At 41.1% G+C, this 23,293-nt stretch overlaps 1 protein-coding gene across 1 annotated transcript in view; it reads right to left on the bottom strand.

Moving 5' to 3' along the window:
* tacr1a (tachykinin receptor 1a) overlaps positions 1–23,293 on the bottom strand; it is a 75,265-nt gene that overhangs the window by 40,719 nt on the left and 11,253 nt on the right. The window contains exon 2 of the mRNA XM_075468217.1: positions 903–1,097. Coding sequence (XP_075324332.1) covers positions 903–1,097 — 195 coding nt within the window. The remainder of the gene's footprint in view (positions 1–902; positions 1,098–23,293) is intronic.

Below are 23,293 nucleotides of genomic sequence, written 5' to 3'. Positions count from 1 at the left end.
ACTTAACTCGCGAGTTAAGAGTTTAAAAATCAGCATTCTGTGCAGCCCAATGCCTGCCTGTAAATCTGTTGTAATTCAGAGCATTAAATTAGGTCTGTATTTGGCTGCTCAAAAGAATGGTTGTACAGGCTCTTTCTCCACAGAATTAAGACAAATTTGCAAAGACAGCTTACTTTTAGAGAAGTTGGAATCGACATCACTAATGAATACAGTACAATTCCTTCAAAACACACTGCTTCAATCTGCTGTGGTGTGATAAACAGCTAATAGGCCATACATATTCTATATATATAAGGCTTCGAATACAAATTATATTTGATGCCAAATATCAGGTTTGCCTTAGTCCTGACAGAATAATTCCCTCAGGCTCAAGAGAGAGTGGAACAAAAATAAGTGGAAAAAGCTGAGCAAGGTGAAAATCATTGTTTGCTTTGACCTAAAGAACAATTTTTTTAGAGAACAGACAACTCAAGGAATTGCATGGACCAGAGTGTGCCAGGATTATACTGAAAGTTTTCTTGAAAAACTTTAAATTTTCTCTGGTTTATAATTTTATTTATCTACAAATGACTTTAATTCTGTTCCGATGTAGTTTTTTTGTGCCAAACTTCTACAAATTCAGTTTCTTCTAAAAAGCTTCAGAAGGAAAATTACAAATGTAAAATGAGTGGTTCAGTACGGCTTCAATCAATTCTTGTCATTATTTCCTTCAGTTCAAATCAGCTGTGACATGCCTTCAGTTTATCAACCAGAAAGCACAATACATATGCTTCCCTGCCTTCACACTTTACACTCATTTCCACTGAATACAAACAGCATCCTCCCACATTTGCTGTCAATTGAAAAGCAATTAACAACGTTTGTCGACTATTTGAATAGCTGCTCCAGAGAGAGAGACTCACATCTTTTTGAAGTCGCACACAGTGTATTCAGGCCAGTTTATGTAGCACACCACCCGGCCGGGAATCTGCTCCGTGGTAGAGTAGTAGTACTGAGGAAAGGCCAGAAGCAGAGCCAGAACCCAGATCACACCCACCACAACCTTGGTCTCTGTGGATGACATGCGCTGCTGTAGAGGATGGATAATGGCCATGTACCTGCAGGGATAAAAGTGGTTCATGATGGTGAGCAAAACATGCAGAGCAATTTGAGCCATGAGCACATCCTCCAACACAAGGCATCACCTGCATACTGCAGGGCTGAATAGTGTAGCACTCTTTGTTCAGAGTTATTCATGAATATCTTGCAGTGTCTAATAGCTGCAAGAAAGAAATGTCAAATATCAAATATATAACACAATAAATTTATGCTGATATTGTATTACAAAGACTTTTCACTGCATGTGACACAAATTACACATGTACTAAAATACAGAAACCTGAATGTGTGTCTTGAGATGACATTTGTTGTATTTGGCACTATATAAATAAAAACGAATTGAATTGAATTGAATAAATTACTGTATACATACATGGACATACATATATGCAGCGTGTTAGAGTTGTATTGAATAGCAAAAACTATGGTAAGATGGTGTCCACAAGGGTGATGGTCGCATTGTACAAAAAAAGCATTTTAGACTTAACCATGATGATTTTCTATCTCTACCCAAGTAATGTTATTGGCTAATGGCCCATGGTTAGAAGCGCCACACTTAACTGCTCCATCCACCACCCCTTTGAGGCTTCTTAAATATAAGATTGAGAAGGACGTCTGCTCTGATGTGGAACTGCTCATATGAGTTGTACTTTCTGACACTTGTTGGAGCAGAACTTTACAAGATGCTGTTATAGGTTGTGTTGAAGGGTCTAAACGAAGGACTCATATGACCGTTTCAGTTGGAGGCTTCTTCAGCTCTGCTGCAACAAAGAATAGTACAGGAAGTCATTCCTACCCTCAGCAATAATTCTAAACAGGAACTGTTTTTAATGACTAATGACAGTTATCAATTTATACCGCAATAATGTATTTTTTCTTTAGGGATTTGGTATAATCTAATTCAGTCTTAGAAGATACCTTCTAAGACCACTTGAACCTTCAGTCAGGGCAGTAAAAGCGAAATTCAGATTTTTCATAATTATTTAGACTACCTACCAGCAGCTAATCAATTTGAGACTACAAACTACCCACATAGTTGCCACGCAGCACTTTCAAATATCCGGAGATCCCTATCCCAGCAGAGTAAAGCATCCCTCAGGCTGATTCAGTCAGGAACCAACTTTCTACTCTTTTTCTGATGACAAGCAGGTCATCTGATGTAAAAATATCCCCAGTCGGTTGCACTCACCGTAGCTGCAGGAGAAATAATTGCCAGATTACGCTCATATATGTCAGAAATGTGAAAAATGAAAATATCAGAACTGCAAGTGCCTACTGAGAGTGCAGAGTAAAAATAATCCCTGTTTGATGGTGCACCTGAAGGCAGACTGAGAGAGGATAAAGAGCAGCACAGTGCTCGGCGTGCAAACACAGCTTATTTAAGTCTTTGATGTAGAAAAAGTTTTTAAAAAATGCTTATTCGTGCAAAATTGGTAATCATAAAATTTGTGTCAAAAGTAGTTTGACTTTCCAAAGTCAAAGTCAAATTTATTTGTATAGCACATTTCATGTACAAAACAATTCAAAGTGCTTCACATAAAATAAAAGCATTGCAGCGGGGAGTGGAAGAAGCATTAAAAATACATAAAAGAATATAAAAAGAAAGAAAGAGAATAATTAAAATTAAATTAAAATGATAAAAATCAAGCAACAGTCTAGATAAGTTAAAAGATACCATGTAGATTTCATGCATAGACACATGAGAAAAGATATGTTTTTAACCATGATTTAAAAATTTGGTGAAAGTTTAATCTCCACTGGCAGTTTGTTCCACTTGTTTGCAGAATAACAGCTGAATTCCACATAAAACTTTTTCAGAGCATGGGATAAATAACATTATTAAGAAAGATGTCAGCCCTGAAAAAGATTCAAAGGAATTCTTGTAAGATTATTTCCCAAGGTGTTTGAGTAATCATTTCACATTTTCATATTCATGTTCCTAATCAGACAGAAGATGGAAAGCATGAATAACTGAGACTGACCTAATGCATCATTAACAGTGAGCCTCAGTGGTGAATCTGTCTAGAAATATTTTGTTCACTGAACCCATTTCCCCTCAATAATAAAACAATACCTGTGTCATGATTTGTATTTTTTGGTAATGTTTTAGGTTTCTGTCTAATTTTTAGTTTTGCTATGTTTTCCTCAGTCACTCTTTCTGTGCCATCAGCTGCACTCACTCACCAATCACCCTCCTCAGTATTTAGTCTCCAGGTTTTTTCATGCCCATTGCCAGATCCTCACCGTCACTAATGCTGTGGTTCAGGTTTGTTCTTGTTGTCTTGTCAATGTCAGGTTTTTTTTTCACAGTCAGGTTTTGTTTTGTCAAGTTTTTCCATAGTTAGGTTTTTTTGGAATTCTGGCTCAGCCACGCTTTTGTTTGGATTATTTAAATAAATGTGTTTTTTATTTCTTGGAATATCTGCATCCGGGTCCTCCTTCACCACCACACCACACACACCGTTCTGACAACCTGAGGATTACAGATGCCTCACTTTGGTTATTTTTTAATTTGCAGCACAGATTTTCAGCAAAGAAGCTGCTTCACATCCAAGTTTAATTTCTCAGAAATTTAGAATTGCATCAAAAACACAAGGAGCCGTTGCAAATCAAACGCTCCCTGTGGTCTGCTGAAATTGGACAGTTACAGCCTTGGCTTTACTTCAAACAGTCCTGGAGGCCACATTGCTTTTTCTTTTTAGAGGTGAGTCATAATCAGGCAGCTGATGTAAGAATCAAACACACACACCTGCTGTTAAAAGCATGTACGTACTGTGATTTAACACGTCTTAACAAAAGTAGACGATAAATCATTGGTCGGTTAATCAGTCAAACTTTAATCTTGAGCCAATCTGCTTTTTTCATTCAATCCTTATGACACTAATTACTTTGGTTTAGCATTAAACCATGCAGAAGATTTACATTACAGAAAACCAGTGCTTGAATGTCTAAACTGAATGACTAAGAGATGTTTTATACCCTCAGGGAGGTATCCATCTGTGGCCACTTTTTTTTTTTTACACAGACGAATAGTCCTCCAAAAAGCTAACAAGAACAGGGTCCACTGATGATGCTATGCGTTAATTGCATAGCATCATCAGCATATTTGGGGCAGCTGTAGCTCAGGAGGAAGAGCAGTTGCCCACCAATCAGAGGGTAGGCGGTTCAACTCTGGCCTCATGTCGGGCCACATGTTAAAGCGTCCCTGGGCAAGACACTGAACCCCACGTTGCCTACTGATGCATCTATCGGTGTATAGTCATATATTCCTCACCCATTTTTCTTCAAAACCAACACAATGGTTGTAGGAAACAATAATTTCACCATCTATGTAATGTATTCCAGAGTTAATTTTAGTTATTTTCATACATTTGTGATTTGTCGTATTGTTTCTCTCATCTGTGTATTCTACCACAAGAGTGCTGTGACTGACGACTAATGTCAACATTCCTGCCGTAGTCCACTTTTCTTCAATGTGTTTCAGTGTGAGGGCATCAGTTATGTTTGATTTACTCCCTGCCTGCATATAGAGAATGATCTGTACTCCTGCAGTGTATCAACACGAATGCGCCTTTTTAATAAACTAAAAAAAAGTTGGTCTGTTGATTGTTATCTGGAATATAAACACTGCCACAGCTGAAAGATTTTTCATTTGTATGAATTTGCTTGTAGAGAGTTCTGCTCTCTTGGGTTCCTGTCCCTTTCATTGCTCATCTTTGGAACACATCTTTCAGACTTCAAATACCTGACTTCGGGCAATATCTGATTGCACTCAGTAGGATGTCTTCTCACAAGAGGCCAGATTTTGCGGGAGACACGCTTCTCCAATTATCCACAAATAGCATCTAAACTGCTATGACATTGCAGCAGTTCAATATAAACCCCATAAGCGCGCGTCACTGTTTTCCTGAAACATAAGTGATTAAGAAGGAAGCACCAAAAGCGACAGATGAAACTGCCTGGCTTCAAGGTTGCCAGGGATATTTTTTTTCTTCCAAATTGTATTTGACGGTAAACTGTGGTAATTCAATGATGAATTTGTTTCCTCTGGTTTATTGGCCTCTCAAGGGGTTGTTGTTGTTTTGCAGAGGGTTACGTAAAATCCCCATCAGTAGTTCAAATGGGAAGGGCTTTGTGAAAGTGTCAGAGCTTGTTGTCAGTGTGAGTGCGCATGTGCAAGTTCTGTGTGTGTGGGGGTGTGGTGGTAGATGGCATGAAAAATTGCCTTTTGTTGCTTCCATTACTGTCTAAATGCATACTTATGACTCCTTCAGCCTCCTCTGTCTCATCAATAACAAGCAGAGACTCCTGTATTCTGTGCGAAGCCGATATCCACCCACCACAGCATGAACTTTTCACTGATCTTCTGTGTGTGTACAGTATGTGCACATGCAAATGCTAAGCAAGCTGTGTGTCACCACTGGGGTAGTGAATGAACTCCCTTATCAAGGTCAGTCTAATACATTATGTCTTGGTGCAAAGTTGATAATGACAAAATGATAATAGAAATGCAGCACATTATGTAACAAAGAGCTAAAACAACAAGATTCTGTCAAGTAATTATCATGAAAGAGAAGGGAAAAGGTGCCTTGACAGACTCTATATTGTCGATTTATCTCAGGGTACCCTCTCCTTATGTTGTTACTCTTGGACCGAACTGCATGTCTAGAAGTTAAATACTTTGATATTTACAGCTACTTGATTGAAAAGCGTCGTATAACCCGTTCAAAACTGTGCAAAATGATGAAATGCTTTCTGCTAACCAAGGCATGCTGGTTCTTAGGATACTCCAGTTTTCCTTATACTTCCCGCTGATGCATCACATGTAATTGTCTATATCCATTTTTGTCTGCTAAAAGGTTAAGAATATGACATTTCAACCTGATTCCGTGGCAGAACGATAAATCAGGTCGCCAGTCCATCACAGGGCCACACAGAGACAAACGAGACAAAGGACCACACACATGCTCACACTCACTCGTAGGGACAATTTAGAGACACCAATTAACCTAACATGCAGGCTTTTGGATGGTGAGAGGAAGCTGGAGTACCTGGAGAGAATCCACGCATACACAGGGAGAACATGCAAATTCCACACAGAAAGGCCCCAGCTGGGAATCAAACCTGGAACCCTCTTGCTGTGAAGGGCTAACCACCACACCATTGTGCAGCCCCAAAATATTACAGTTACACAAAAAAGCTTAAAGGTTTTGCAATTGCTACGCTGTACAGATACAGATAACGTTTAGATCCATCAGGACATGGACGTCCTACATCTCCATGCCTCCTCCAATGTAAGGACATCTATTTTCTATGGCTTGCATGTGTTTAGTTGGCCATGAATGCTAACAAGGATGAAGGAGGGGATGGTGGAAGGTGCTAAACCATAGACCTTTGTGATACTGACCACTTTTGTGCAAGTCCCTCACAATGTTTTCAACAGTAACAGCCAAAACATTTTGATATTTATTAATCCAATCCAATCCAGTTTTATTTATAAAGCACTTTAAAAGTAACCAACATCATTTGAAAGCTGCCTGACAGAAAACAAATGCCTATAGGGATATGTTACCATCTCACAATTAAGAACCAGTTCACATAAGCTGCAACTATTGTATCTTGGACAAGTGGACTAATGCAGGCACGCCACATATTGTGATAAAACTGAGCTAGACTATATGAACACTGATAGAACAGCTGACAACTATTTGCTATGTAAAAATACTGTCGAGTAATCGCATCTCTGAGAGTTGCCCTCGTTCAGCGTGTGTTGTCACCTGAGCTCCTTTCTGCTCTGAGCTGTGACAGTCCAAAGCAGGGAAACAGCCAGGAAATAAACCAGATTCTTCAATTAAGCCTCAGATACAGGAACAAGACCAGCCTTGACATCCTTCTGGCTTACCAATGTTATAGATAAGAGTATAATAATAGCAACAACGACTAGTCAGCAATATGCCCTCAATTAGGCATATGCAGCCTCACAGCCTCCCCGTGTTGATTTTACAGCGACAGGAAATGACAAGTGTTGATAGTTTTGTTTACTCGCTCAGAAGTGATGTTGCTCTGAGGCAGTTTAAAAACTTCCAAATGTGTCACCGACTCTGATGGATGCAGAAAGGACATGAGAGCAAGCTGTGTTTTCAAATCTGCAGAGTTAGATTAATGGGGGAAGCCAAAGAGGTCAGGATCATAATGTTTAAAAGAAAAGTTCATTGACCCAACATGTTGTACACAGAAGAAGAATGTTTCTTGTTTTAATAATATTGGCTGTGCAATGATATATTCTTCATAATAAACGGATTTCCTTCTCCCAAAAAAAGTTATTAGTTTCGTTAGTAGTCAAACATTGGCTTGATTTTAACAGGCACTTTAAAAGTCAGTTCAAACGCATCTTAGTGGGTGAAAACTGAGTGCACAGCTATTATCTATCCTTAGAAAGGGCTCCCCTTGTATTTGAGCTGCCGTCTGTCTGTTATAACTCATGACATAAGGTCCATCCATCAATCCAATACTGTTTAATCTGATCAGGGTCACGGGGGTGCTAGAGCTGCCATTGAGCAAGAGGCGGAGTACACCCCGGACAGGTATCCCAGTCCATCACAGGGCCACACAGCGACAAAAGACAAGTGTTAATATTAGCTGCACGTGTAACATGAAAGTAATTTTTTTTTACTCTTCAAAATGAGACGGCTATCTTAAAAGTTTGTATTGTAAAAGTATTGTAAAAGTTTGAACTTTCTCTACAGTCAAAGAAAAGATACTAAAATGTTTCTTCATACGTGGTAGCACTGCCACAATGCTGTGGTCTGATCAACAGGCCAGAAGAACACACGTTAAAAGTGATGTTGCTATTATATTCTATTGTAACACCCCCACACTGGCAGTCGCTGGCCATGCAAAAGGCATGCTGCACTTGCCCCTGCATCGCTTATTTCAAGTGTTGCTGATCCTGAAAAAGAAAAAGGTTTTCAATTATATTCGGTCCATGTAAGTATATACTGGCTCCCATCCAATAACAGTTCTTTTTTGTGGTGCTTTAGCTGTGTTTTTATGGTTTTTCCTCCTTGCTTCCAGAGCAGTGCTGTCACATATCAAACAAATTTGTAAAACGGACGAGGAGAGACCAATTTTTGAATTTGAGAAACAATCAGAGCTACATAACCCACAGTTCTGTCATGAAATCCTGTCAGAAAATCGTGGTTTAATCAGTCTGTTAAAGTTGTGTTATTCAGCCTTTCCCACATTGTTCACTTCATTAAGACATGCCTGTAAAAGGGACAGAATTAGTCACTGTGTGTGTGATATCAAAATATTTATACAATCACAGTTTCCTCACAACATTTTGTATCGTTATCATGATTAATCTTAGAATGCCAAGCGCAAAGTGCCTGTGTGAAACACACTAGTGATGGATGGAAGCAGCTAAAAATATCCCTTTTCTATGTGATTAAGTTTGTTGAACAGTCAGTGTTATACTTGGTAGGGCTTAATTGCACTACAACAGTGTAACTGTTATCAACTCGAGGGAAACGTGATGTTTATTTCACCTGACACCTACACAGTAACTGCTTTTTGTTGGAAAAGACAGCATACAGCAGAAACTTCAGCTAAAGTTCAAACCCTGCTCTTTCATTTATTTGACTAAAATACTAGTAAAAGTAAAACACGCCTCAGGCCTGCAGAAAATTACAAGGTAAAATAATAGCAGAGGATAAAGTTTTAACAGCGAATATATTCATTTGTACATGTGTCAAATACGCCCACCGCTGCTGTGTCTGTTTGTCTGTTAATGTGACTGCAGCAGTTCACACTTGTGCCATGTGATGTAATACATCCATGTTACTAAGTCAGATTTCCAGTGTTACAGAAAAGCACTAACATGTGACGCCAACATATTCAGCTGACAGCAAATTAACTGAAGGCAGTGCATGTGTGAAATGAGCTTTTGTCATGCATTAGGAGTGAGAACTGGTTGGTATCTTTTTAAATAAAACAGAACCGCTCACTTTCATGCGAAATAACCATATCGCATTTTATTACGCCAGTGAACTGCAAAATGCCCCGACTTTCTTTTCCAACTCCTGGTGGAAATATCAGACTTAATTTTCTGTGTTCTATTGAAAATTATTCAGCCTCGTCTTGTGTGAACAAGATCATTTTCTTGTCAGAATAAGATAATTACTTATTTGGACAAAATACTAGCAACGGGTCGAGAATCTTTCATCAAACCTTACCACAGCATGGGAATGAGTGATCAAGACATCTTAACCACACTGTGAAGAGATTTATGCTTGTTGGAGACAATTAACAAGGATCTTATAAGCTTGTTGAGTATATCGTCTTCAAAATGCTAAAATTATAGACAGACTTTATAGTTGGTCAACTATAGTCAGGGAAACCTTTAGGAATGTGCTGCAAAAATCACAGCTCCTGCCTTTAAGACCAACAAGTGAACAATAGCCGCTTTCGGACAGAGCCGTTCTAAGAACGCCGTTCTAAGAACGGTCCTCCTCGAATTTCGTTCTGATAACTGTCCTTCCCCAGCGGAACTGTTTCAGTCTGCTTTCGCACATGAGTCGGGACCAGGTCGGCACTGATGCTGCGCAACCGTCTGCGACAGTGACGTGTTACTTTAGCGCCACATTCAACAACAAAACAAAACCCGCGAAAAGTAAGGAGAGAAGAAAAAACACCACAAAGAAGCTAATATGGAGAGCGGGGAGGCCACCGTGTCCATGGTCTGCATGATGGTGATATTAATCATGGACGATCACATCGGGCGTCTAACAATCGAGGCTGGAAGAGCACACAGAGAGTCAGGAGACGAAGGATCGAGCGCAGGCGATACATGAAGGAAGAAAGGAGAGCAGGGCGCCGCAGACAAAGGAGACGACGTGTCAGTTTAACTTATTATACACGCGCAGGTTGTGTCTGTGTCGTATGAGTAAACATTTCAGCCGTGACAGCATGACATGGGGCGTAGCTACCGACCACCAAACACCTACGTCAGATGTGTTCCTATAGAACCCAGAAAAGACCCAGTCTCGGAGAAGGAGCTAAAATGGTTATAGGAACTGAGGGCGATGGTCCCGAGTTCCTGTATGTCCGAATGCGGGAGAAAACGGCCCCATGGATTAAAAGGTTATAGGAACTGCCAAAGGTTCCTACAGTCCACGTAGTTTTAAAATTAATGTATTTTTGCACGTTTACATTCATAAAATGGCCAAAAATGAACATTATAAGCGGATTTCTTGATTACTATAAACAAATTATTTAAACAGCATTTGTATAGAAATGATTCTGTCCCAACAGCGCCGGCGCCACGGGGGGGCACTCGTGGGCATTGCCCCCCCATCCACGCCGGTGTGCCCCCCCTGGGTTCACTCTTTGACGTTTGACCGGAGATTGCCTCAAACACTGCAAACCTTAAACGATTTTTAAATGTATTTATCTAGTCTACATTTGCTAGCAGTCCGTTAATGGCCATGTGGCTCATAATGTATTGTATAAATTTTTTTTTTTTTGGGGGGGGGGGGGGGGGGGTGCACACATTTAAAAAGTCTTAAATAAAAAATACGTTTTTTAAGGTCTTAAAATGTCTTAAATTTTGCCAATTTTCGAAGAGTGGCATTAAATTTCATCTGGGCGGCATTAAATTTCATCTGGGCGGAATGAAAGAAAGATATGTCTGGAGAGAGCTTTTGTGTGTGCGCCAGTACTTCCGGTGAAAACTTCTGGTGATTTGACAGCTAGGGCGTCAGGTTAGGGCCAGTGGCCGTAAACAAAGGTTATAGACGAGAAGAAAGATGATAATATAACGTAGCTAAAAAGACTAGCTTTCTTCACTAGCCTAATGCTTCCCGATTTAGCAAGCCTAGCAGCCTCGTTGCTAATGCTAGCCGCCGTAACGTTACCAACCATACCCGACGTCACGGAGTTGGCTGAGCAGGTTATGGAGGGGCTGGCAGAGTTAACTTCATAATGGGTGAGTGCAGGTTTCATTCACTTGTTTTCATTCTTTCACAGGATTGATTCACTTCATTGGTGTATCCGATTGCGGGCCGCCGAGCCATTATGTGTCTGGGTTTGTGTAGGTTACTGATCACGGTTGTTAGCAGTCGATAGTCAGGTTGTGTGATGTGTGTGTATTTTTTCTATGGGTACATGCCACTGACTGAGCGGTCTGTGCTCGTTTTTTATTTTTATTTAATTAGATTGGAGATACTAATTAATACTGAGGAGGGGGGGCTGGTCCCGGGGAAAATTGCCAGGGCCGATTTTTTTTCCCAGTCCGACCCTGAACTACATGTTCAAATGCGTTCTGATGTCGGCTCAACGCCAGTCTGAATTCACTGTGGCCGTGCGTGGGCGTTGCTGTTGTTGTTGCTAATACTAATACACACAACGAGCAAACAGCTCGTTGTGTGTATTAGTATTAATGGCGACTAGAAAGGGGCAAACGTGATCTGGGCTTTGCGTTCAATTTATGCACCGATGATTATACAGAGTGGATGAAACTGTGCAGGCTATTCGAGATGTCTCCGAATGCCTACTTTAAAGGAAGCGTGATGTGTTTGCCAGGGCTGCCTAAACGAGTTGCCAACCGTCCCTTGAAATAATGGAATCGTCACGTATTTAGTAACAAAAGGACAGTTCCTTATTGGGCTGAAACGGGGCCCACAATTCGGTTAAAATGCAGGAAATTGCATCTAAGAAATACCAAATTTTCTGGGGGAGGACCCCCAGACCCCCGCTAGTGGGCCCCCCCTACTCATTTAAATGCCCGTCCAATAGCTTGTCTCTGCCGCCGGGTCTGTGTCCCAAGCCTTTTGATCTATATAAGCGCTTGATTACTATATCCGTGACCACTATGGTTTCCTCTGTATTGGTAAACAGAAGTGCAGAACTACTTCCTCTGCGGTAGAGAATAACAGCATAGAGCATGCTGAGTATCTTCTGTTTACTGATAGCAAAGGTCTTCTGCTCATTACTCCTGGAACACCTCTGCCAGTGTATATTCATGCAAAGTGCCTTGAGTAAATAATGTCACCACGGCATGTCATGACAAATACGACAAACTCAATGTTTGAATATAGCGGAATGTCTGGTTGGATCTTCAATCAAATGTCTGTGCTTAAGCAGATCCATAAATAAACATTACATGTGATTAGAGTTTGGGAAAGACTTCAGTCAAATAAAAATCATTAAAAAAAAACACTCCCTCACTTCCCTCACACTAGAAACTTTCTTGCTAAAATTTGCAAATCAAAGCCAACTGGACCATAGGAGAACACATTTATGTTTTCATCTTCGTCACGTCCGTTTGTAGTCGCCTCATTATCTCTCTTTCTTCCCATTTTTTCATGCTCAGAGAATGAATCATGGAGAAGCAGAAGGATGGCAGAGGCCAGATTAACTTCCTGTGATGGTCCGTCATGGGGACAGCAGGAGGGAGAGGAACAAGTGGAACTAAAAAACAGTAGGCCGAGGCGGAGAAAAGGCCACCAAAAGCGGTCACTCGTATCTGCAGCAGTGCCTGCCTTAAATAAGATGTCTGTGTGGTACAGCTACATTGGCAAACATGGACGGTCCGGGTTGATACGAACGCTTTCAGTCGCCGCTGAGTTAGCTTTGGAGTCGAGTGACAGCAACATGTTGTAATGGAGAGGTCAGAGAGGCAAACAAGTAATCACACGGTTGGCAGGTTGTGATTTCCTTGGTGAATTAGCTCATCTTTGATCGCTCTTGTCCACATTCAGCAAACAGCAAAGATGACAAATATCATAATGTGGCTTGCAGTTTTGTGTGTGAACTTTCTTCCAGTCAAAGCCCAGAGATACAATTTTTATATGTATATATATATGTAAAATTACATGCCAATGAGTATTTTTCTGCAGTTACAAACTCTGTGTAAACCATCTTGCTATCAAGATTTCATCAGAGCAGATGTTCCCCTCCTGCCCCTGCTTCAAGAGGTTGAGGAAAAAAGTATAGAGGCATAATCCACCTGTCAGCAGATGGTACTGCCTGCCCTTTTTATTCTTTTATTCTGACTGTTTTATGAATCCCTGCTCCCTGCCTACATGAAAAAGTAGTCACAGGCCCTAAACTCTCGCGGCTCTCCAAACTTGCAAGGCTGTGTCAAAAAGTCTAGACTCCTTGCTTGGTCTTGCCAACACAGGGAAAACAGTCTTCTCCACCTAGCTTGTGATAACTTCTCCTTTCGCTTGCTCTAGCATCTCATTTCATTGATTCATCACAGCATATCTGAAAAGCCTTACCAGCAAGTTGTCAGGATTGATTTTTCCAATATTTTGCGCAAAATACTGTCTGCCCTCATGTTTATGAGACTGTAGGTAGTGCTTCGCAGATTCAAAGCAGAAATCTTGTGTCTGAATCACTCTGCAATATGCAACTAAAACAATATTTGGCAGAAGGGTTTCCATCCCACTTTATTGTACATACCCAATTCCAAAAACGTTAGGGGACAATGTAAAATGTAAATCAAAAGAAATTGTAATGATTTGCAAAATATGACAAAAAAAGACCCAGGACTGTTGGGCATCTAGAATCTTATATCAGACAAGAATGGGACAACGTTCTCCTTCCAAAAGTCCAACAGCTGGTCTCCTCAGACCAACCTTTTGCCATTACACAGTCTCCCAACTTTTTTTGGATTTAGGGTTACTAGTTTCTTTCAGTACTTCACACAAAGGTGACAGAAAACAAAAGTGCCTGATACCACTTCTTTCAGTATGTGCAAACCACCTTGAGCTAGTAAATTATGAATAACTGTCACTTAAACATAAATTACTGTAACACAGAAAAGAGGGAACATGTTGGAGGGGGTGGTGTTTATGTCACCTGTCAGACTGGTATATTGAAAAATGTGCTCTACCACCTGAGCCATAGCCACCCTGGATTCTAAAATACTAAAAATAGAATCTAATGAAATGAAATGTATTGATTCTCTATTTCACTTTATACTGTTCAAGGTCAGAGGAAGCTGAACAATCCAAGCTGCCAGGGGGCAAGGAGCATGGCACAACGCAGGGAAAACCAGACAACCTTTCGAATTTATAATGACAATTAGTTTAGAAACAACAATGAATCACACATGCATGTTTTTGGACTGCGGCAAGAGGCCAGGGAACTCAGAGAAAACCCACTCAGGCACAAAACTCCACACAGCCGAGGATTGAAACAAGGACTTCATGATGTAAGGTAACAGTGCAAACCGGTGTGCAGCTGCTGTGCAGGTCAAATATAAGGTAAAGCAAGTAAATAAAAGTCAAATGTAACATATATAATTAAACATTAAAATATAAGTTATAAAATAAATCAAACTTACTTTTTTCAGCAATAACTTGTTTTTGGAGCTGGAAAAACTGTAGCCCTCCATTCAACCAAATGACCTTCAACTTGAATTAACAGGAGCAACATGTGCAACACTGCTGCTGACATGTGGCAAAGCAAGAATATTTTCCAAGGTCCTATATGATTTCTGTGGGAGTTTTAATTTTAACAAAGTGACTTGTTATTTAGAGGTCAATGCATCATGTGCTTTAAAAAAGCAACAGGGTCTGTGTTTCCTCAATGTGCACAAACATTGCGATCTGGTCTTCTTTATATCTGGGAACTCTGCTGCCTTTTCCCTTTTCAGATAAACGAACAAAAGGTATTTTGGTAAAGGACCAAATAAACTGCGAGAAGTTCAACTCCAGGCCCGTGTCCTTAGAATGGCAGCCATGGAATGTAACCATAAGAAAATACGCAGACATTTCAGCTATTTGACTTGATAAGATTATTTTGGCTGTGCTTTATAATAATTTCAATATATGTCTTACATTTCCTGTCCAATCAATCTAATCGAGAGTGTCTCTAAAACAAATGGGCACTTGAAAATGAATACTTATGCCTCCCAGCTGTCTTATTCAGAATTATTAGTGTTAAGAATTTCAGCCTCAGTAAACTATATTAATTTGTTCAAGCATTGCTCAAGAGTGAATACAGGCTAAAGTGATTATCAGCAATTCAAACAAAAGATCGAGAGCAGATATCGGTGGCAGATATGCACAAGACTGAAACTAAATAGAGAAAAAATAAATAATCTTGCTAAATGATAAAATTATGAATTTCAGTCACAGCCTCTAAACTGCACTGAGCACATTGTTAATATTAAAAAATATCCACCAAAATAATCTCTCCTCAACCCCTGCTCAGTGGAGCTCATGCTCATACCTGGATACTTTATGAAACATATTGAGTTTAACAGGTTGTTAAATGGCAAATACATTGGCCCTCATTTATCAAGCCGTCGTAGAAAGCATCGTATATATGAGCGGAGAACTCGTCGTACGCAGAGGCTCAAGTGAGATTTACAGAACATGCGTACCACACCAATCCCATCGTAAAACCGAGCGGCTGTTGATAAATCCGGCGGCCGAAATCCATCGTAATGATCCTAACCACGCCTTCTACAAAAGGGGGTTGAGAGGCCGCACCTCTAGAATTTGCGACATGGATAGACGAAAGGCGGCAAAGAAACGCTGTCAACGCTGTTGACAGCTGGGACGGCTGTCAACAGCGTTGGCGATGTAAATCGCAGACCAGACGAGTTATGTATTTTCCCCTACTGTGATGGTCAATAAAATGTGATAAACTCCAGATTAAATGAAATCTAAAATTGAACGATGTTTTACTTTTTCTCCAATAAGATCAGGAAGAAGTGGTCCGATATGAAATTGGCCAAAAAAAGAAGGTCGCAGCTGTCCGACGCAGCATGTCACAAACGGGGGGGGGGGGGTCCGATCCAGGTTTGGATTTGAGTGCCTTGGAGGAGAGGGTGGCTGGCCTGATCGGAGCTACGTCCTCATCGGGCGTGCCAGGGAAACTTGACACTGATGCGCCCATGTCAGAGCTCGAGAATGGTAAGAATGACTGCACACCCAAGACGTTTAAATAAAACAGTTGCTTTAATATTCAACACAAATGAGGTTCCTAATCAAACTAATATTTTTCATTCACAGATGAATCCGAAGTGGCATCCGGGCAACCTGACCCGCGCGACGAATATGCGGCCCCGTCAACATCCGAAGCGTCTGCCTGCCTCTGCCCCCAGGTCTGCAGCGTCACACCGGCCAGCCGTGTTAACCACAGAGGTCCTAGAAAGACAAACAGAGATCGTGAAGTGGATGATGGCTTTAACACACACCATGCAATCTATCGACAGTAGCCTACATTGAAAGACATAAATGAAACACTGAAGTCACAGAATAAATGCTGAAAGAAATCGTTGTTCTCCTTTCTTTTTTCCTTGAATAACAGAATGCTTACCAAAAGTCAGAATCGCTGAATAAGTTCCTCTCTCCTCCTGAGCGCTCTTGGCTGTGCAGGCTGGTGGTTTGGGCAATGTTATGGAGATCCCCGCATGCAATAATAATATTGCATACCTTTTCGGGCGTATAGGGTTCCCCCCGCAGCCGAGAGACAGATCCAGCTAGGAGCCCTATACACCTCTCCACAGTGGCACGCGTGCGCGTATGCGCAGTGTTGAAGCGCCTCTCCTGTTCGGTGTGAGGGTGCGCGGTTGAATAATGAGCCATCACTCTTCCAATTACGGAGTTGTACTTGTTTAATTTATTTAATTTGCGTTTATGTTTATATTTATGTTGAAGTCAAATAAAACATGGGCCTTCTTTAAAGTGATAAGTCTGTAATTTTAACCAAGGGATTTGTTGCGACTCCTGAGGCACGCGCTAGTGACGCTGCTGTTTATGTATGCTATTGCAGTCACCTTAAGTCAAAATGGAAAAGTGCGTACACCGGCCTCAGACCTGTCGTGGCGATTTCATCTTTCCTGCGCTCACGATGGATTTGATAAATGCCAACCTTTGCGCAGAAAAGAACGTACACACGACCTACGCACGTTTTTCGTCTTACGCAAGTTTGATAAATGAGGGCCATTGTGTATTCAAACAAACACAGTATAGTCACACACTTAGGGCTCTTATTTCACCTTTGGCCAACAGAACTGTGCTTCACCTTAGGAGAATAACACAAATGCCAGGACTGGGCAGCACCAGATATTCAAATCCACTAGAACTCTTAGAAAACATTTGCTTTTAGAAAGCACGTGTAGGGCTGTGACATCATAAGCTGTAACAATTATTTCATTTAGAAAAACAAAAAACCTTAAAAAGAAAAATCCCCATTGTTAACTTAATGGCTTGTTGCCGTTCAAAAGTAATTTTAGTATTTATAGCATGCAACACATTGCACTATAGTTTTGTAAGCAGAGAGAAGTGTACATGTCATTCCACTGGGGAATTTCTCAGGGCATCACAGTGGATAAATTTATACACTCCAGATTTGGACACTCAATAAAATGGGAGAGGACAAACAGTGTGCAGCCCTATAAACAGCTCTGTCAGAAAGTTCCCTGACCTTTTCATATTTTGTCATGTATAAGACTCATCACAAAAACGGATGTGCTCGGTAATTAGCTACAAATAAAAGAGTGAAATATCAAGTTTACATAATCGTTTAGAAAATTCACTTCAGTACTTGGTTAAAACACATTTGGCAGCAAGGTCAGATTCAGGTTCTCGGGAAAAATCCTACAAGCATGACACATCCTTCTCTTTGGAAGTTTGTCCCATTTGTCCTGGCAAAAATGTTAAAGAATTAGATGGATAGGAGCGCATACAGCACCTTTCAGGTATCCCCGTGTTCAGGGTTCAGATCCACATTGGGAAATGTTACCCTCCACCTCCATCTATTCTGGCAGGTCTCCTTGCCCCTGTCAAAGAAAGACATCCCAACAGCACATGATGGGATGGTATTAATGAGGTGAAGCTCAGAGCCTGGTGACCTTCACACATGCTGTTGGAATTTGTACCAAAATTGTTCAGCGTTTGTATCACGTATTTAAGAAATTTGCTTCTCTTGGTCTCAAAATCATTCTAATTCCTTCTCACAAGTTCCCAGTCCTAGATTTCTCAGTTTAAATGGGCAGTCACATTTTACAGGCTGTAGGTAGTTCTGAACATATAAGATTTTATAATAATGAAGGCATATGTGCTATTGCGCCTCTCCAAATTAGTCCTTGTTCAATGAATTTAGTTAGGCAAAGATGGTATCCAGGGAAGTTTTAGCTTCATCACAAGGACCACTGGTAGAAGCAGGATGTAACAGAGCTCAGTTGCAAGGTATCGAAATGGGATATTTCAGATTTTTTTTTTAAATAAATTGAAAAGACACTGCAAAAACCTGCTTTTGATCTGTCATTGTGGACAACAGTATACATTGCTGAAGAAAAAGAAAATGAATCCATTGTAAATCAACAAAATTGATTTGTAGTAAATAATGATGAATACTGATGAGTTTGAGTTCAGATGCTGCTCAAACTCCCTTTAATATGGTTGGTGCGCCCATAGCTAGCTAGCTTACAGCTAACACATAAGGTGTTGGCACAGCAGGTATTTGAGGAAAAAGACTATAATAATATTATAATATTTGCTCTTTGAATGCTGGGTGCTGCTGGTTTAAATGCAGCTAAAACCTGGAGATACAAGTAATGTTACCCTGGACGATTTTTTTGTTAAAAAGACATTTATAATTGGTTAAGAATAAAGATTTTTTCACCAACTATTTATCAAACATTAACCTTTAGCTCAGATTCCAACAGGATTGACAGTCAGAAGACTAACAATCTAGTTGAGAATTAAACTAAAAATCTCTGAGCTTGGTAGCACCCCTGGTAACCTCTTGAAGCAACTATGGGTCATAATTGTGACACTTGGCTTTGCGGTAAGACGTATTGCATCACTTCCTGTTACCTTGCTTGTGTACTGTAGAATTTCTTGCTCCTCTTGTACTACTGATAATCCCTTTATTTCTACCTATAACTTACACAATTTTGCATAGTTAACTCTATAGCTTATCGTTCTGTTCTAACACACTCCTACAGATCTTTAATCTTTATTCTCACTTTTTAGCGGTATGTCTGGTTCTCTAGCTTAGCATGGCTACCAGTTCTCTCCCTCCATCTCCTGCTTTCACCTGCTCCGTGTGTCAGATGTTTAGTTACTCCTCTGTCTCCTTTAGCGATAATGGTACATGTAACAAATATAGTCTTTTTGTAGTTTTGGAGGCGAGGTTATCTGAATTGGAAGCTCGGCTCTGCACTGTTGAAAATCAACCGATAGCGAGCCAGGTCCCTTTAGCCAGTGTGGAGCCACCAAGTGTAGCTAGCTCCATTAGCCTCCCCCTAGCAGAACCCGAGCAGCCAGGGTTACAGGGTGGCTGGGTGACTGTCAGGAAAAGGCATAGCTCTAAAGTCAAGCCCGTTGTTCACCATCGACCTGTCCATGCTTCAAATAGATTTTCCCCACTCAGCGACACACCCGCTGAGGACAAAACCCTGGTAATTGGCAGCTCTATAGTCAGAAACATGGCATTAGAGGCACCAGTGACCATAGTCAAATGCATTCCAGGGGCCAGAGCGGGCGATGTAGAATCCTATATAAAACTGCTGGCTAAGGATAAACGTTAATACGGTAAAATAGTTATTCACGTCGGCGTTAATGACACCCGGTTACGCCAATTGGAAGTCACTAAAATTAATGTTGCATCGCTGTTTAATTTTGCCAAAACAATGTCGGACTCCGTAGGTTTCTCTGGACCCCTGCCAAATCTGACCAGTGATGACATGTTTAGTCGCATGTCCTCCTTCAATCGCTGGTTGTCTAGATGGTGTCCAGCAAACAACGTGGGCTACAGAGATAATTGGCAATCTTTCTGGAGAAAACCTGGTCTGATGAGGAGAGATGGCATCCATCCCACTTTGGAAGGAGCTGCTCTCATTTCTAGAAATATGGACGAATTTATTTGTCACCCTAAAACACGACAACCCAGGGTTCAGACCAGGATGCAGAGTTGTAGTCTTATACAGGCTTATGTAGGCTTCCCACCTGCTGCTACCCACCCAACCAATTAACACAAAAGGAGCAAATCCTCTTGTGCAAAAAAAAATTAAAACAAAAACTTTAACTAAACAAAAACATCAAACTATTAAATGTGGTTTGCTGAATATCAGATCTCTCCTTTCGAAGTCTCTGTTAGTGAATGAGTTGATTTGTGATCATCATATTGATGTATTTTGTCTTACAGAAACCTGGCTGCAGCAGGAGGATCATGTTAGCATTGATGAATCAACTCCCTCTGACTGTTTAAATGTTCACGTTCCTCGAACCACAGGCAGAGGAGGAGGAGTGGCAGCTATCTTCAGATCAGGGTTACTTATCAGTCCCAGACCCAAGATTAGTTTGAGCGCTTTTGAATCTCTGATTCTCAGTTTTCCCCACGCAAAGTGGAAATCACAGAAACCTCTTATGTTTGTTGTTGTGTATCGTCCACCTGACCCTTATTCAGAGTTTCTGTCTGAATTATCAGTTTTTATCCCAGTTAGTGCTGAGTACAGATAAAGTCATTGTAGTGGGTGACTTTAATATTCATGTAGATGTTGAAAATGACAGCCTAAATATGAACTTTAATTCTATATTAGACTCTATTGGATTTTTTCAGAGTGTTCACAGACCTACTCACTGCCTTAATCACACCCTTGATCTTGTGCTGACTTATGGCATTGAGAGTGAACAGTTAACAGTGTTCCCTCATAACCCTGTCTTATCTGACCATTTTTTGATAACCTTTGAGTTTACATTACTTGACTATACAATTTCTGAGAAGAAATTTACATATAGAAGGTGTCTATCAGAGGATGCTGTAACCAGATTTAAAGAATTAATTCCATCATCCTTTTCTTCACTGCCATGTGCAGATATGACAGAAGACGACTTCCTAAATTTTACTCCAGCAACACTTGACTCTCTTGTTGACAGCACTACAGTTTCAATGCGTACAACACTGGACAATGTTGCCCCTCTGAAAAGGAAGGTAATCTGTCAGAAAAGGTTGGCTCCTTGGTATAATTCACAGCTGCGTGCTTTAAAGCAGACTGCAAGAAAGCTGGAGAGGCAGTCCTCTAATTTAGAAGAGTCTCAATTAGTCTGGAAAGATAGTTTAATAACGTATAAGAAATTCCTTCATAAAGCTAGAACTGCTTATTATTTATCATTGATAGAAGAGAATAAGAACAGTAGACTACAGGATGAGGGGGAAAAATCAGAAGAAAAAAAAATCACGAAAATTCCCTCCTCGAAAATGCAAGAAGTTGGACTATTGTTTGACTAGTTTCATTTCAAATTTACCAGGGGGTAGTATTTTGAGCCTGCGACGTCACGTAACGTAACCTATATAAGCATCCGCACACAAACGTCAAGTTTCACTCTAGTCTAGTCTCTTGCGAAGTTCACTTGTGCCAGCTCTCGCTAGTCTATCTGTTATCAGTCTTGATATCGATATACTTTACTTTAAACACAAACAGTCTTTTTAAAGACTAATACCACAAATAGCCTTTGTAAAGATTATCCAAATCTCAGCCCTAGCTATTTTTTTAACTGCTAGGCGTGCACTTAGCTAATAGGGTAGCCCAGACCCGGCGGCAGAGACAAGCTATTGGACGGGCATTTAAATGAGTAGGGGGGGCCCACTAGCGGGGGGGTCTGGGGGTCCTCCCCCAGAAAATTTGGTATTTCTTAGATGCAATTTCCTGCATTTTAACCGAATTGTGGGCCCCGTTTCAGCCCAATAAGGAACTGTCCTTTTGTTACTAAATACGTGACGATTCCATTATTTCAAGGGACGGTTGGCAACTCGTTTAGGCAGCCCTGGCAAACACATCACGCTTCCTTTAAAGTAGGCATTCGGAGACATCTCGAATAGCCTGCACAGTTTCATCCACTCTGTATAATCATCGGTGCATAAATTGAACGCAAAGCCCAGATCACGTTTGCCCCTTTCTAGTCGCCATTAATACTAATACACACAACGAGCAAACAGGAGCGCAACAACAACAGCAACGCCCACGCACGGCCACAGTGAATTCAGACTGGCGTTGAGCCGACATCAGAACGCATTTGAACATGTAGTTCAGGGTCGGACTGGGAAAAAAAATCAGCCCTGGCAATTTTCCCCGGGACCAGCCCCCCCTCCTCAGTATTAATTAGTATCTCCAATCTAATTAAATAAAAATAAAAAACGAGCACAGACCGCTCAGTCAGTGGCATGTACCCATAGAAAAAATACACACACATCACACAACCTGACTATCGACTGCTAACAACCGTGATCAGTAACCTACACAAACCCAGACACATAATGGCTCGGCGGCCCGCAATCGGATACACCAATGAAGTGAATCAATCCTGTGAAAGAATGAAAACAAGTGAATGAAACCTGCACTCACCCATTATGAAGTTAACTCTGCCAGCCCCTCCATAACCTGCTCAGCCAACTCCTTGACGTCGGGTGTGGTTGGTAACGTTACGGCGGCTAGCATTAGCAACGAGGCTGCTAGGCTTGCTAAATCGGTAAGCATTAGGCTACTGAAGAAAGCTAGTCTTTTTAGCTACGTTATATTATCATCTTTCTTCTCGGCTATAACCTTTGTTTACGGCCACTGGCCCTAACCTGACGCCCTAGCTGTCAAATCACCCTAAGTTTTCACCGGAAGTACTGGCGGGTATGCAACCGGCATTCCGACATCCCGTCACTCAGACATGACGCCACTGCGACATCCCGCCATACCGACAGTTTGATACCACCATTCCGACACTTTGATACCACCATTCCGACACTTTTTGGGAGCTGTCAGGGTCGGACTGGGGAAAAAAATCGGCCCTGGCAATTTTCCCCGGGACCAGCCCCCCCCCCCACCCCTCAGTATTAATTAGTATCTCCAATCTAATTAAATAAAAATAAAAAACGAGCACAGACCGCTCAGTCAATGGCATGTACCCATAGAAAAAATACACACACATCACACAACCTGACTATCCACTGCTAACAACCATGATCAGTAACCTACACAAACCCAGACACATAATGGCTCGGCGGCCAGCAATCGGATAAACCAATGAAGTGAATCAATCCTGTGAAGGAATGAAAACAAGTGAATGAAACCTGCACTCACCCATTATGAAGTTAACTCTGCCAGCCCCTCCATAACCTGCTCAGCCAACTCCGTGACGTCGGGTATGGTTGGTAACGTTACGGCGGCTAGCATTAGCAA

The sequence above is a fragment of the Odontesthes bonariensis genome, chromosome 6 (assembly GCF_027942865.1).
Source record: "Odontesthes bonariensis isolate fOdoBon6 chromosome 6, fOdoBon6.hap1, whole genome shotgun sequence".
Lineage (NCBI taxonomy): Eukaryota > Metazoa > Chordata > Actinopteri > Atheriniformes > Atherinopsidae > Odontesthes > Odontesthes bonariensis.
This window is presented reverse-complemented; position numbering and strand designations above follow the sequence as displayed.